At 42.8% G+C, this 15,374-nt stretch overlaps 1 protein-coding gene across 1 annotated transcript in view; it reads right to left on the bottom strand.

Moving 5' to 3' along the window:
• LOC117357167 (pentraxin fusion protein-like) overlaps positions 1-15,374 on the bottom strand; it is a 191,589-nt gene that overhangs the window by 68,365 nt on the left and 107,850 nt on the right. Inside the window, exons 10-11 of the mRNA XM_033937539.1 lie at positions 10,730-10,884; positions 6,466-6,513 (exon numbers count right to left, since the gene is read on the bottom strand). Coding sequence (XP_033793430.1) covers positions 6,466-6,513; positions 10,730-10,884 — 203 coding nt within the window. The remainder of the gene's footprint in view (positions 1-6,465; positions 6,514-10,729; positions 10,885-15,374) is intronic.

Here is a 15,374-nt window from a genome sequence, read left to right as displayed (position 1 = left end):
ACCCGGGAAGGACTGCCCCCCTCACACACACCCTTACTACGCCACTGACACACACATTGGAAGGCTACCTGAGGCCTCCTTGACCTTCTAGGAATTCTCTGTTGGTTTAGTGCAGTGGTCTCAAACTCGCGGCCCGGGGAGCACATGCGTTCCGCCAGGTACTATTTTGAGACCCTCAGTATGTTTATCATAATCACAAAAGTAAAATAAAACAGTTTCTTGATCATATGTCTCTTTAGCTATAAATTACAATATTATTATTAAGACAGCCAAAAGGAAAGATTTATAAACTATAAAGAGTTTTACCGCATGCAAAACTGTCATTTCTTTAATAAGACATTAACTATTTTTTCTGAGGCCCTCCAAGTACCTACAAATCCAAAATGTGGCCCTACAAAGTGTTTGAGTTTGAAACCACTGATCTAGTGGGATTTGATGCCCATCTACTCCTGCCCATCACAACAGCTAGTGTAAAATGGCTGCCAGCAGTCAGCATTAAAAAAAAAAAAAAAAGATACCCTGACAGCCACAAGCTGAATATCAACCGGATTGTGTTTTTCAAGGTAGAGGGTTAGAAATATAAATATAGATATGCAGATGGCTGTGTGGGTGTATGCATATGTAGATGTCCTAAAGTTCTGCCCTGCTTAGAACTGCAGAGATCTCTAGAGGCCCTGGAAAAAGGGATGACCCTTCTTTCTTGAGTGACAGGGGTAGGAGTCGCCTCTTTGAAGGGAAGCCAAAACACAGAAGGGGAGGTGTTTTGTCTTTGTCTCTTGCTCCCTGTCCACTGCATCATTTATGTGAGGGGAAGTAACGACTAGCTAACCCAGCCAGTACACAGGAGAAAGAGAAGACATGTGGAACCAGTGTCAGAACACATTAACAGGTGTACTGATCCATGGAGGAAGCTGGAAGGACCAGACCACTGGCACTGCCTTCAGAAGGAGAAAAATTAAGCAATATTGCTCTGCCTAGAGAAGCCAGAAGGGACTGATGAGAGTCCCAGCAACATCTCCAAGGTCAAATATATCTGCAATAACAAAGTACCACACAAAAAAGATGCCCTATTATAATATAAAGGACTTTACCCCAAGATGGTGTAGAGCTGACAAAAAAAAAAAAAAGACTAAATCTGAAGCCTCTCTCCGAAAACAGACCCTTTACTGAAACTGATGATATACTGTAAGTATTGAAACTACAGAATTTCCATTGAACTTTTGCCAGAGAATTTCAAGTTCCAGAATTTATATGCTGGTTTGGAGCACCTTATTGAGAAAGAGGAGCATGGTGAAAGAGTGGATTACTCTGCCAATTGGTCTCCCAGTTCAAGCTGGTTCAAATACTACTACTATTAATTATTTCTTTAGCACTACCAGACACATGCAGCGCTGCACAGAGTCAAAGAAGAAGAAAACAGTCCCTGCTCAAATGAACTTACAATCTAAACAGCCAAGACAGACAAACAGGATGCCATGGATACAGTTAAGGGGAACAGTTAATCAGCAGGCTGGGTTGGAGGGCAGAAGAATAGGGTTAAGCATTGAAGGCTATATCAAAAAGGTTGGTTTTCAGTCTGCTTTTAAACTAGGGAAGGGGCTTGACGGACAAACTCAGGTAATTTATTCCAGGCATAGGGGGCAGCTAGATGAAAGGAACAAAGTCTGGAATTGGCAGTGGAGGGAGGAGAAGGGTAACGCTAAGAGTGACTTATCTGAGGAACGAAGTTCTCTGGGAGGGGTATAAGGAGAGAGAAGCAAGGAGCGATAGAGGGAAGCAGAATGAACACACTTATAGGTCAGCAATAAGATCTTGAACTGTATGCGATGGCAGATAGGGAGCCAGTGAAGTGACTTAAGGAGAGGGGTGACATGAGCGTAGCGAGGTTGGTAGAAGATGAGTCATGAAGCAGAGTTTTGTAAATATTGCAAGGAGAAGAGGTGACACTGCAGGATACCAGTTAGAAGTAGATTGCAGTAATCTAAGTGTTAGGTTAGGAGAGCATGGACAAGGGTCTGGGTAGTGTGCTCAGAGAGAAAGGGGCGAATTTCGGTGATATTGAAGAGATAGAAGCAATAGCAGCTTGTTGGATGTGCGTGAAGATCACTCCAAGGTTGCGAGCAGAGGAGACTGGAACAATGACAGTATTATTTACTGAGATGGAGAAAGGAGAAGGAGGAGGAGGAGGAGGAGCAGAGTGTTTGAGAGGAAAGAGGAGCAGCTCAGTTTTGGACATATTTCGTTTCAGATGACGGCAGGACATCCAGGCAGCAATGTCAGCCAAATAAGCAGAGTATTTTTCTGGACTTTAGGTGAAATTTCAGGTGTAGAGAAGCAGCAGCCTCAGATCCTTTTTATGCTCCTGTTATCTCTTTGTTGTATTTATTTATTTATTTTTTTCTTCTCACAGCAACCAGCTGTATCAAGAGAGCAGACCTCCACTGGCTCTCAAAACTGTAGTCTGTGCCTAACAGGTAGCCAGGCGTACAGTTGAGGCTCCTCTAAAGCAAAGACAGAAGGAGAGATGGGGGAAATGGGAGGGAGGGACTCAACCTTTCTGAGTGTGGCACCCCCTGAAAGGGTCCCCGAAGCTCTATCCAGACAGCAAAAGGGAACAAGAAAGATTCACTAATCAGATCCAAAAGGCCCTAAGAAACCTCAGCACAGACTGCACAAGCTTACCACTCCACCTGCTGGCGACTGAGAACAGACTGATTGTAGATGGGATTGCACAACCCATTTGTACTGTAGCCAAAAGTCAATGTGTCAGTCTCCACCTGCTGGCAGAGGAGTGTAAACCCATCCGTTCTGTGCCAGTCTGGAGGGATGATAAAGAACATATTTATCAGTGATCTAGAGATAGGAATAACTAGGGAGATAATTAAATTTGCTGATGACACAAAATCACAAGAGGATTGTAAAAAAAAAAATTCTTTGTTGATGTGGGGAGGGATGGGAGGAGGAGGGATTTTTATAATACTTAAAGAATATTGGTTAGGATGTACAAGTGATTCTGTATATTATTCATTATAACATTGTATACTTGTTGAAGAATTGAAAATGAATAAAGATTAAAAAAAATAAAATAAATTTGCTGATGACACAAAAATCACAAGAGGATTGTAAAAAAAATTGCAAGAGGACCTTGTGAGACAGGAAGACTGGGTATCAAAATGGCAGATGGCATTTAATGTGAGCAAGTGCAAAGTGATACATGTAAGAAAAAGGAACCCAAACTATAGCTACGTGATGCTGGGTTCTACATATTAGCAGTCACTGCCCAGGAAAAGGATCTAGGTGTCATTGCTGAGGATAAGTTGAAACCCTCAGCTCAATGTACAGCACCGGCTAAGAAAGCAAATAGAATGTTAAGAATTATCAGGAAAGGAATGGAAAACAAAGATGAAAAGTTATATTGCCCTTGTATTGTTCTATGGTATGGCCGCAACTTGAATACTGGGTGCAGTTCTGGTCGCTGTATCTCAAAAAAAATATAGTGGAATTAGAAAAGGTACAGAGAAGGGCAACGAAAATGATAAACAGTTTGGGATGTCTTCCCTAGGAGGAAAGGCTAAAGCAGGTTCTTCAGCTTGGAGAAGAGACATCTCGGAGGTGATATGATAGAGGTCTATAAAATAATGAGTGGAGTGGAAAAGGTAGATGTGAAATGCTTGTTCACTCTTTCCAAAAATTCTAGGACTAGGGGGCATGTGATGAAGATACTAAGTAGTAGATTTAAAACAAATCGAAGAAAATATTTCTTCACACAACAGGATTTTAAAAAGGCTTGGATAATTTCCTAAAAGAGAAGTTCATAGGCCATTATAGAGATGGTTTGGGGAAATCCACTGCTTATTCCTAGGATAAACAGCATAAAATCTGTTTTACTACTTGGGATCTAGCTAGGTACTTGGGACCTGGGTTGGCCACTGTTGGAAACAGGATACTGGGCTTGATGGACCTTCAGTCTGTCCCAGTATGGCAATAGAGGGAACTGTCAGTGATGTGTGCAGACGCTGAGAAGGAATGAGTTGTGCGATTCTCAATCAAAACAATTGATTAAAAGCAGATGGAATACATATTGTAACAGTGCGAATGTAATTTATATTAGTCTTTGCCCTTGTGATTTGGTATCTGTGGGTCGTACCAGTCGCCTGATAAAATTGTGGCTGAATGCACATAAATCAAGAATCACGGTAGAAAATATGCAAGCTCCTTTGGCTCAGCATTGGAAAGATAAACAACATCGGTTGGAAGATAGTAGGTGGAGAGTTATTGATTTTGTGATAGTAGGGTAGGAGGGTGGTAATCTAGAGAAGTTGCTGAATTTCAAAGAACAACACTGGATTGATGTATTAAAAATTGTGACACCCCTCAGTCTCAATGTGGAGATTGAGTGGGTATCATTGGTCTAATTCTGGAAGGTTTGTGATTAGTGGTTATACTTGTTGAATGGGAGGAGAGCTTAAAAATGAAAGTAATAAATGCCAGCACCATTTCATCTGAAAAGAGCTGGAGTAAATGACAAATGCAGCAAGGAAAGGTAAATTTAAATGTGGAAATTGATAGTTTGAGGTAATGGATGTTCTTTTATTCTTATTGTATGATGATTGCAGGGGTATGTCCTTGAAAAAGCCAATGGTGAAACATGTGGCATGTTGGACACATAACCCCCCCCACACCACTGGCCATTTGGACAGCAAAAGAGTTAAGTTCAAATTTATTAAGTTTTTATATACCACCTATCAAGGTTATCTAAGCAGTTTTACAATCAGGTACCCAAGTATTGTCCCTATCTGTCCCGATGGGCTCACAATCTATCTAATGTACCTGGGGCTATGGAAGACTGAGTGAGTTGCCCAGGGTCACAAGGAGCAGCGGGGGGTTTGAACCCAGAACCCCAGGGTGCTAAGGCTGTAGCTCCAACCACTGCACCATACACTCCTCCATAAGTGGTGCATAAGTCTTAGAGCTATGAAAAGAGTTGAGGTACTGCTGAAAAGAGTTGAGTGGTACTGCTGAAGTCCTGAGAGAAAGAGATTTAAATTGATGTAAAATCCTGAGGTGTTTGTGAAAAGTACACCTAAAGTTAGGCACACGCATTTTGACTTACTCTCTGTTTATAATGGCAATTGTGCATGCTATTGCCAGGACACTGGCGCTTATCTGTTCCCTCAAGAAAAGAGATCAGACTGCAAATGATGAGAGCTGGAGTGTTTTCCTGTGTTGGTCCTCAGGCTTGAAACAAGTTTCTGCAATATATACGACAACAAGGGGATCTAACGAAATTCAAAAAAATTGCTAAAGCGTCATCTTTTCTGCATAATGAAATATGGTTGAATGTGCAGTGATGTATTGGCACAGTGCACCTGTTCTTGGGTCTTGCTGTATATGACAACATTTTTATGTTTTGTGCTTTACTGTTTAATATTGCTATTTACACTTCTCCCCCCCCCCCAATATCCGCGGTTTCTGCACTCCGTGATTTTTCTCACACTGACTCCTCCCCCAAATTACATCATCCATGAGTGCAGGGGTAGTGCGAGGCAGAGAAAGAGCCCAAGGGAAAGGACAGGGAATGGGCAGGGAGCCTTCCACTTACCCGGTTCTCACGGGAAGAGCTGGACGTTGCAGCGGCTGCTGCTCTCCTAAAAGCCAGGCATGGTGCGAGCGGTGGACCTGGAGCTCGGTGCTGCCGCCTCGTTGTCCATTTCAGTTTGCCAGAAATGAGAGGGCGGAGGGAGCTGAGCCACAGCTTGAGCTAGGAGCGTGCGCTGCCGACTGAAAGGATGGGTGAGTGAGACTGGCACGCAAGCATGCAGCTTGGTCCTACTCCAGAGCCCTGGACTTTTCGGCAGAGTTGGTCATTGGGGAAGTCTGGACGCTGGGGAAGTCTGATCCCGGCTCTGCAGAGGTTCCTTCCCGGTGTACACAAGGAAGATGTGTTGGAAGTTATTTGCGGTTTCATCATTTTCCCGAGGTATTTTAATAGAAAACCGCAAATAACATGAAAAAGTTACTAGCGGTTTTTCCGTATTTGCGGGTCCACTCCACCCCTAACCCCCGCGAATATGGAGGAAGAAATGTACATGCTTTATATGTTGAAGTTTATTATGTGGGTTAATCTGTGCTTCGCTTTGTATAAAGTAAACAATAAATAAATATAATATAGAATTAGCACTTAACAGTCACATGTTTGGCATCCTTTCTTGAATGTACCCAAAAGGGTCTAATTCATTGAGGGCTTGCTCAATTATGTGTGGCTCAAAATAGATTTTTTTTTTTTTCAATAATAAAGCTACTAAGCTGCTGTCACCTATGGTCAATCCAACATCTTGTTAAAAGGAATTTGCTTCAGGCTTTCAGATCACATCTTTAATGACAGCAATATTATATCTGGTTTTAAGAATACATTAAAAATAGAACTTAATCTAGTCAGGAATGCTTCAGATTCTAATGCTTTACCTCCATGAGGGATGCTTGGAAGTTCAAAATTTTCGCTGACACTGTGACCTAGAAAATAAAAACAAAGAGTTGCAGTTATTTTCTTGCAAAAAAACTGCCTTGAAGATCTAAAGAACATTATGATTATTGGTCTGGAAAGAATGCTTATATGTGGAGATTTTTATAACTGGTCACCTGAACTGAGAAGGCAAAAGGTGCCTATGTGTCTTTATAAAATACTACGATGAAGAGAGAATCAAAGCACACAGTATTAAAGACAACAGAGAAAAAAGCACCAAGGGCCATCAAGATTGGAATAACCAGAATTCTTTATTGGAGAACCCTACACAGGCTGTGTTTCGGCATCAAACATATCTGTATAAGGGGTCAAAATGTTCTAATGAACTCATAGATATGTTATTCCAACTCAGTGAGTTACAAACCAAGGCCCTCTTTTGCTAAGCCACGGTAGAGGATTCTACTGCAGCCTGGAGTGCTAAATGCTCCGACACTCATAGGAATTCTATGAGCGTCAGAGCAGTGTCGGAGCATTTAGCGCTCTGGGCCACAGTAGAAACCTCTACCACAGCTTAGTAAAAGGGGGAGGGGCAAGTCTTTACCCAAATGTCTCATGAAACAAAAATAGGCATTCTGCCTAGAGTTGGCGCCACTTTTGCGATGCCAATTTGTCTAAAGCCAGGAGCCTCAGCTTCAAAGCCAAAAACTTCTTTCACGTAAACCGTGTACTCTAGAAAGATCAAGAAATATACAAACATAAGACCCCAAAAAATTGCTCATTAATATGTCTAAAGTCAAGTCTGAAAACTATATTCTGTTTTGGTTCCAAAACAAATGTAACAAACAAAGTGGATCTTCCCACAACTAGTTTCAAAGATCTCTCATGAAGATCAATTGAATTGAGCTTCTAGAATTATCTCCCGAGACACTCAGCATTGGACATTTCTACTAAGCAATGACAGATAAGGGCAAGATTCTTCTAAACTTCCCAACACCTTATGGCAATATTTTTTAATCATGTCCAGTAGTGAAATTCATTTAGGAAAGTTTAAAAAAACAACAATCTAAGATTGGAGTATTTGGAAAATCATGATAAAAGGACAAATCTTCAATAACAATTCTATTTCTTTTACTTAATGAGTATTCAGTGATTGCACGTCAGTTACTTATCTCTCTATCAGATCAACAAAAATTTTCAGTTCATTTTGTTTTAGAGCCTGAACTTAAAATTATTAAATTAAAACCAGAGGGCATAATTTGAGGTTGAGGGGGTGGTAGACTCAAGAGTAATGTTAGGAAATTCTTCTTTACGGAGAGGGTGGTTGATGCATGGAATGCGCTCCCGAGGGAGGTGGTAGAGAAGAAAACGGTGACAGAGTTCAAACAAGTGTGGGATGAACACAGAAGATCTCTAATAAAAAAATAATGGGTATACATTGAAGAAACTAAGGCCAGTATATGGACAATCAGTTGAGGACGGGCTGTGGAAGGCTTTCGATGGCTGGGATGGTCAAGATGGGCTGAATTGAGCTTTGACAGAGACTCCAGTAGACAGAACCTAAGCACACTACCTGGCAGAGCTCTGGGTTTCTAGCCAAGAAATATCTAAGAAAAAGGACCATTTAAATTAAATGAAACAAAAAGTTTAAAAATATAAAACAGATACCTGAAGAGTTGTCAAGTAACTTGAGAGCTTCCTATGTATCCAAAGTTTGCTGGTTTTTCTAGCAAATTTCACAGTACTATGGAGGAAGATTGATTCTGAAACCCAAGAGTGGCTGTGGGTGCACCATCACCCTCTCCCCTCTCCAAGCAGGGCAGAAACTGCAACTAGGGCCCCCTCTGTAGTTAATGCTCCACTAGAGCTATTCAGCATCAGGCGTTCCTCTGACTGCATGCAGCTTCACTTCTGAGTTGTGGTGGCCCAATGTCCAATATGAGATTCAATGATGCTCTTTCCAAGATGAGCTCTGCAGTACTCCTATGGCTGCCCAAAACTACTGGTTCACCTATCCATGGTTGAGCCATACTGAAATTCAGAGCTGATTGAACCATTTTAGAAGGTTCACTGGATGCACATGGGTAAATCTTTAGTTTAGCCTTCCTTTCCCACATCCTGGTTGCACACAAGTTGTGGTTCAACTGGAGAGCTTAACACACGTCTGCTAGGGTGCCATCTTGGCCCTTAAGTCCAAGCGACATGTGATTTTGTTGTTTATGTTTAAATTACGCTACTGGCATGTACATACATGATTTTGCTACTTATACATGTAAGACAGTGATTCCCAAACCTGTCCTGGAGGAGCCTCAGCCAGTCCAGGTTTTCAGGATATCCACAATAAATCTGCATGAGATAGATTTGCAATCCAAGAAGGCATTGCACGCAAATTGATCTCATGAATATTCATTGTGGATAGCCTGAAAACCTGAATGGCTAGGGTTCCCCTAGGATAGATTTGGGTAAATGATACCACTTGCACACACCTTATTTTTTGATGGGGTGACCAGGGAATTGGATCAAGGATATATGCTAGATGTCATTTACTTAGATTTCAGCAAAGCGTTTGACACGGTTCCTCATAGGAGGCTCTTGAACAAACTTGATGGGCTGAAGTTAGGACACAAAGTGATGAACTGGATTAGAAACTGATTGTCAGACAGACGCCAGAGAGTGGTGGTTAATGGAAGTCGCTCAGAGGAAGGAAAGGTGTGTAGTGGAGTCCCTCAAGGTTCGGTGCTGGGGCCAATCCTGTTCAATATGTTTGTGAGTGGCATTATTGAAGGGTTAGTAGGAAAAGTTTGCCTTTTTGCGAATGATACCAAGATTTGTAACAGAGTAGACACCGAGGAGGGAGTGGAAAACATGAAAAAGGATCTACAAAAGTTAGAGGAATGGTCTAATATCCGGCAATTAAAATTCAATGCAAAGAAATGCAGAGTAATGCACTTGGGGATTAATATTCAGAAGGAGCCGTATGTGCTGGGAGGTGAGAGGCTGATATGCACGGATGGGGAGAGAGACCTTGGGGTGATAGTGTACGAAGATCTGAAGACAAAAAAACAGTGTTACAAAGCAGTGGCTGTTGCCAGAAGGATGCTGGGCTATATAAAGTGAGGCGTAACCAGTAGGAGAAAGAAGGTGTTGATGTCCCTGTACAGGTCATTGGTGAGGTCCCACTTGGAGTATTGTATTCAGTTTTGGAGACCTTATCTGGAGAAGGACGTAAGTAGACTTAAAGCGGTCCATAGGAGGGCAACGAAAATGACGTATGAGGAGAGACTGGAAGCCCTAAATATGTATACTCTAGAGGACAGGGGAGATACGATTCAGACGATCAAACACTTAAAAGGTATTAATGTAGAACAAAATATTTTCCAGAGAAAGGAAAATAGTAAAACCAGAGGACATAATTTAAGGTTGAGGGGTGGTAAAGTCAAGAGCAATATAAGGAAATTCTTCTTTACAGAGAGGGTGGTGGATGGCTGGAATGTGCTCCCGAGGGAGGTGGTGGAGAGGAAAATGGTGACAGTTCAAAAAAGCATGAGATGAACACAGAGGATCTAGAATCAGAAAATAATAGTAAATTTTGAAGAACTAAGGCCAGTACTGGGCAGACTTGCACAGTCTGTGTCTGTATATGGCCGTTTGGTTGAGGATGGGCTGGGGAGGGCTTCCATGGCTGTGATGAGCTTTGACAGAGACTTCAGTAGATGGAACCTAAGCACAGTACCGGGCAGAGCTTTGGATTCTTGCTAAGATGACAAAAATTTTTAAATTGAATCAGTAATTTAAAGAGTGGGTAAGGTTAGGTAGATTGGATGGACCATTCGGGTCTTTATCTGCCATCATCTACTATGTTACTTTGTTACATACGATTTTGATACTTATACCCTTTCTTTTTATAGCTGGCAGTATTTCTCTTTTTCTTAAAATTTTTCTTAACTTAGTTCAGAGATGATTTTGTTGAAATTGTAGACAAGCTAAAAAAGAAATCAGTAAAACCTTGAATAGACTAGATCAGAACTTTTCAACCTAATCCTCAGGACACACTCGGCTAGTTAGGTTTTCAGGATACCCACAATGAACAGAGGCAGTGCATGCAAATCTGTTTCATTAACAAGGACTAGCTTGAGAAGTTCTGGACTAGATGAATGGGAAGGCATTTCTTATAAGCTAGTTATAACAAAAGATTTCATTCATTTGCTGAAATCAGACACTAATCTGTTTATCCTATCTTTGGATGTCATAAGGTATTACAGTATTTACCTGGCAAATCAGCAGACAAACCAAAGACCTGAACTTCACATACTGTCAGGGTTTCATTTCGGTTTGGGATCATAAGAGTCACATATCGTCCCTCCATCCCAGCACAATCAAATGAAAGTGTCTCCCCAAGCTCCATCGAGGTGATAGTGGCACAACTGGGGTGAACAAAAGGGCATATTAATTAGTCAAATATGTTTCTGAGGTTTGGCAGCTAAATCTAAAATTCATGGAAATATTTTCTTTGAGCCTCAAGGTGTACAGGTTATATAATACTGCACAGTACTGTTATATATGGTCTTATATGTCGCTGAATCCTTGTAAAGCGGAGTTCTAGACAGATTACAGATTGCATACACTTTACACAATCTTGTACACGTGGAGGGGCATAATCAAAAGAAACATCTAAGTCCCCTTTTGGCCTAAGTCCCTAGGCGCAGAAAGTAGGCAGCAGGGAAATGTCCATTCTTGCCCCGGTTTGGTTACTTTCTTACCATACACTGGTTCTGAGCACCTTCGAGGTTTAAAGGCATTTTCATTTTGTCTTTTGTTTCCTTTTTTGTTTGTGTTGGTTCATTCTTTTAAAAAAACATCCAAAATGAATTTTTTTTTAGAATGGCCTACCTCTATGTTTAGCAGTTTAATCGCCAAGGAGGGGCCAGTCCTTTGCCTAAAAGCAAGATTCTATAACTGGTGTTTGTCATAAACGCCGGTTCCAGAATCCTTGAACTGCTCCCCCTCCCCAACGATCGCAGCAGAAGATATGCTCAGTCTCTCCTGCTGTGACCTCCCCCCCAATCTTCACTGGCAAGCGAGATGCCTAATCTCTTCTGCCACGATCCCCCCGAACTTTCCCCAGCAGGATGCCTAATCTCTCCTACTGCCAGGGCTGGATTACCCAATAGGCCAACTAGGCACGTGCCTAGGGCCTGAAATAGTCAGGGGGACACGCTGAAGAAACAAACTCAGGTTTTTGGGTGGTTTTATTGGTGTTTTTTTTAACAGCAAAGCGGGCCCCCCCCTCCCTTGCTTCTTGCTCCCACCTGAACTCGCGATCTCGATTAAGCCCCCTCTCGTCTTCTAAAGTGGAAAAAGTCCATAGGGTTTTTCCCTGCTGATTTCATTTTCATTTTACATTGCTGCCCAACGGTGCTGTTCTTCAAACAAAGGTATGAGCCCAATATGTTTCATTTTTCACAAATCTCCGGTTTAAATTGGCTTTTGTAATTTTGTTTTAAAAGAGTGTCTTATAATTTTCACTTTACAACCGATCGGCTTTGTATTCAGTAGAGTTGTGTTTATTTTTAGCTTTTGCCCGAGGGCTCTTTCAGTGCAACACGGTATGCAGGTTTTTTTACTGTTCTTTTTTGGGGCTTTACCAGCGGCTCTTCATATGGTTTATCAGTTAAAAGCAATATCTATATGGCATTTTCATTTATCTATGTTCCCCCCCTTTTTTTGTTATTTTTTGGTTTCAATTCCATTTTGCACTGCTCCATAGCACCACCATTTTTTATTTAAGTAAGGGACTCTGATGTTATAATTTGGTTAATTTAATCTCCCTTTTTAGTTTTAGTCTTTTTACATACTGACATAATTTATTAGTTTCTTCCTCCTTCTATGCTTGCAGAATTTTTTCAGCAGTAAGTTCTGTACTCTGCTATTCTTTTTTTGCCTTTTTCTCACTAGTTTAATCAATATGGCAGTGTTTTTCAACCTTTTTTGGGCAAAGGCACACTTGTTTCATGAAAAAAATCACGAGGCACACCACAATTAGAAAAAGTTAAAAAATTTAACTGTGCCTATATTTACTATATATAAATATATAGGAATCAAATAAACACAAAGAAAGTATTTTATAATGCTGCCACCGCCACTGGGGAATAGGCTGCCACTGCCGCCATCGGGAACAGGCCGGCACCGAGTTCTCCCTGCTTCTCTTCCCTGCAGGGCCGACCAACTCTCGCCACCTGTCATCAATTCTAACGTCGGAGAGGACGTTCTAGGCCAGCCAGGCAGCGATTGGCTGGCTCAGAACGTCCTCTCCGACGTCAGAATTGACGCGAGTGGCGAGAGTTGGCCGGCCCCACAGGGAAAAGCAGGGAGAACTTGGCGCCGGCCTGTTCCCGATGGCGGCGGTGGCACTCAAGTGGCTAAAGAGCCGCAGTTTGCCGGCCTAGGGACAACACTGGAGGGTGGCCAGCTGTGCACCCCCTTGGGATGTAAACCTGGGGTGGGGCAGACCGCCCCCCCCACCCTGGTATGCCACTATCTGTACCTCACTCCCTCCCTATGACCAAAAATTCTCCTTTCTTCTATTCCCCGTGTACACAACCATCTCTTTCCCTCCCTTCCTCTCTCCAAAGTCCATGCCTTCTGTGTCCAAACACTCATTCCCTCCCCCACCTCAGCATCTCTTTCCCTCCCTTCCTCTCTCCAAAGTCCATGCCTTCTGTGTCCAAACACTCATTCCCTCCCCCACCTCAGCATCTCTTTCCCTCCCTTCCTCTCTCCAAAGTCCATGCCTTCTGTGTCCAAAAACGCATTCCCTCCCCCACCTCAGCATCTCTTTCCCTCCCTTCCTCTCTCCCAAGTCCATGCCTTCTCTGTCCAAAAACCCATTCCCTCCCCCACCTCAGCATCTCTTTCCCAAGTTCATGCCTTGTGTCCAAAACGCACTCCCTCCCCCCTTTTGTGTTCCGTGTTTGCCTCCCAGCCCATCTTTGCAACTTTCTCAGCAAAACGAAGCTCAAGCCGCAAGGCTTGTCTTCTGCTTCCTGCCTGCCCTGCCGCGCACAAATAGCCGAACGGAAGTATTCTCCGACGTCAGCGCTGACGTCGGAGGGCAGGCTTTGCTTAAGCCCTCCCTCCGACGTCAGCGCTGACATCGGGGAACGCTTGCGATCGGCTATATGTTAGCTGCAGGGCAGGCAGGAACAGAAGACGAGCCTCGCGGCTGGAGATGTATTGAACTCCGCGGGTCCCCCGTCCAGCTCTCTCCTGTCCACGTGGGGCGGACCGCCCCTCTCCCTAGACTGGTGGTACTGCCCTGATGGCGGCCCTGACCGTACGGCACACCAGGCAACATCTCGCGGCACACTAGTGTGCCGCGGAACAGTGGTTGAAAAACACTGCAATATGGCACTTATGGTGCTCATTGTTCACAATCTTCATGGTCTACTCATTCACTATGCACTAATTCTGCTTCCATCTTCACATACAGTATACTCCTTGTTTTCCTCTCCTATAGTCTGTTAATTCTTTGGTATTTTGCTTTTTATTATGATTATAATCATTAGTAGTTTGTCCTATTGATTTATTATTTATCTACATTATGATACCCTTTTACTAAACTGCGCTAGCAGTTTAATGCCAGGAGTTCCTATGAGCCTTGGGAGCAGCGCGAGGCAATCAGTGCAGCTCCCAGCGCTAAAATCCGCTATTTACATGCATGGAAAGTCATTATTGCTCATTTTGAATGAAACAAACTATTTTTTATTGATTCATTGTAGATTAATTACAATAAAAAAGGGATATATATAATCATTTAATAAAAAGCATAAAAAAATAAGAAAACAGGTAAATGGGGGCGGGGCAGGATGGGACATGGGTGGGGCAGGGCCGGGAGCACAGTGTACTTGTGTGCCTATGGGCCCTTGAAGATTTAATTCTGCCCTGCCTGCTGCGACAGGAGGGCACCCAATCCCTCCTGCCAGACAACCCCCCCAACACCCGCGCAATTACCGGCAGAAGGGTGCCCAATCCCTCCTGACGGACAACCCCCTTCCCCCCTGAACCTCCTATGGCCCGACTGCGCACCCACACCCTAACTGCCATAAGAACTGCCATAAGTAAGGAAACTAGAAAGGGCCTGGAGGAAAGACCAAATGCAGAAACGTTTCATCCACTGGAGGAGGAAAATAAAACAATACCAGCTAGCTGCACTGAGGTCAAAAAAAATCATACTACAAAAAGCTTATAAGTCAATCCAAAAATTCCTTTAAATGTCTCTTCAAGATCTTTTAGGAGGCTCGATCTCACATCAACCAGATGAAATACAGCTGGCACACTACTTTCAGGGAAAGATCAGGGCAATGAGTGGAGTAGAACGGGTACAAATGGATCGATTTTTCACTCCGTCAAGAATTACAAAAAGACTAGGGGACACTCGAAGTTACAGGGAAATATTTTTAAAACCAATAGGAGGAAATTTTTTTTCACTCAGAGAATATTTAAGCTCTGGAACGCATTGCCAGAGAATGTGGTAAGAGCGGTTAGCAAAGCTGGTTTTAAGAAAGATTTGGACAAGTTCCTGGAGGAAAAGTCCATAGTCTGTTATTGAGAAAGACATGGGGGAAGCCACTGCTTGCCCTGTATCAGTAGCATAGAATATTGCTACTCCTTAGGTTTTGGCCAGGTACCAGTGACCTGGATTGGCTACCGTGAGAACAGGCTACTGGACTTGATGGACTATTGGTCTGACCCAGTAAGGCTATTCTTATGTTCTTATGTGTTTGGTCTCAGTTTGTTGAAATTGGATATAATAACTGGAATCCTATTTTTGAGACTGGTGTCAGTTTGTAAGCCTAGCAAGCCTCTGAAGGCAGTCAGCCATAAGCTTACTAGTAGTATCCACTGAAGTCCAGCA

Source organism: Geotrypetes seraphini, chromosome 3 (assembly GCF_902459505.1).
Source record: "Geotrypetes seraphini chromosome 3, aGeoSer1.1, whole genome shotgun sequence".
Lineage (NCBI taxonomy): Eukaryota > Metazoa > Chordata > Amphibia > Gymnophiona > Dermophiidae > Geotrypetes > Geotrypetes seraphini.
This window is presented reverse-complemented; position numbering and strand designations above follow the sequence as displayed.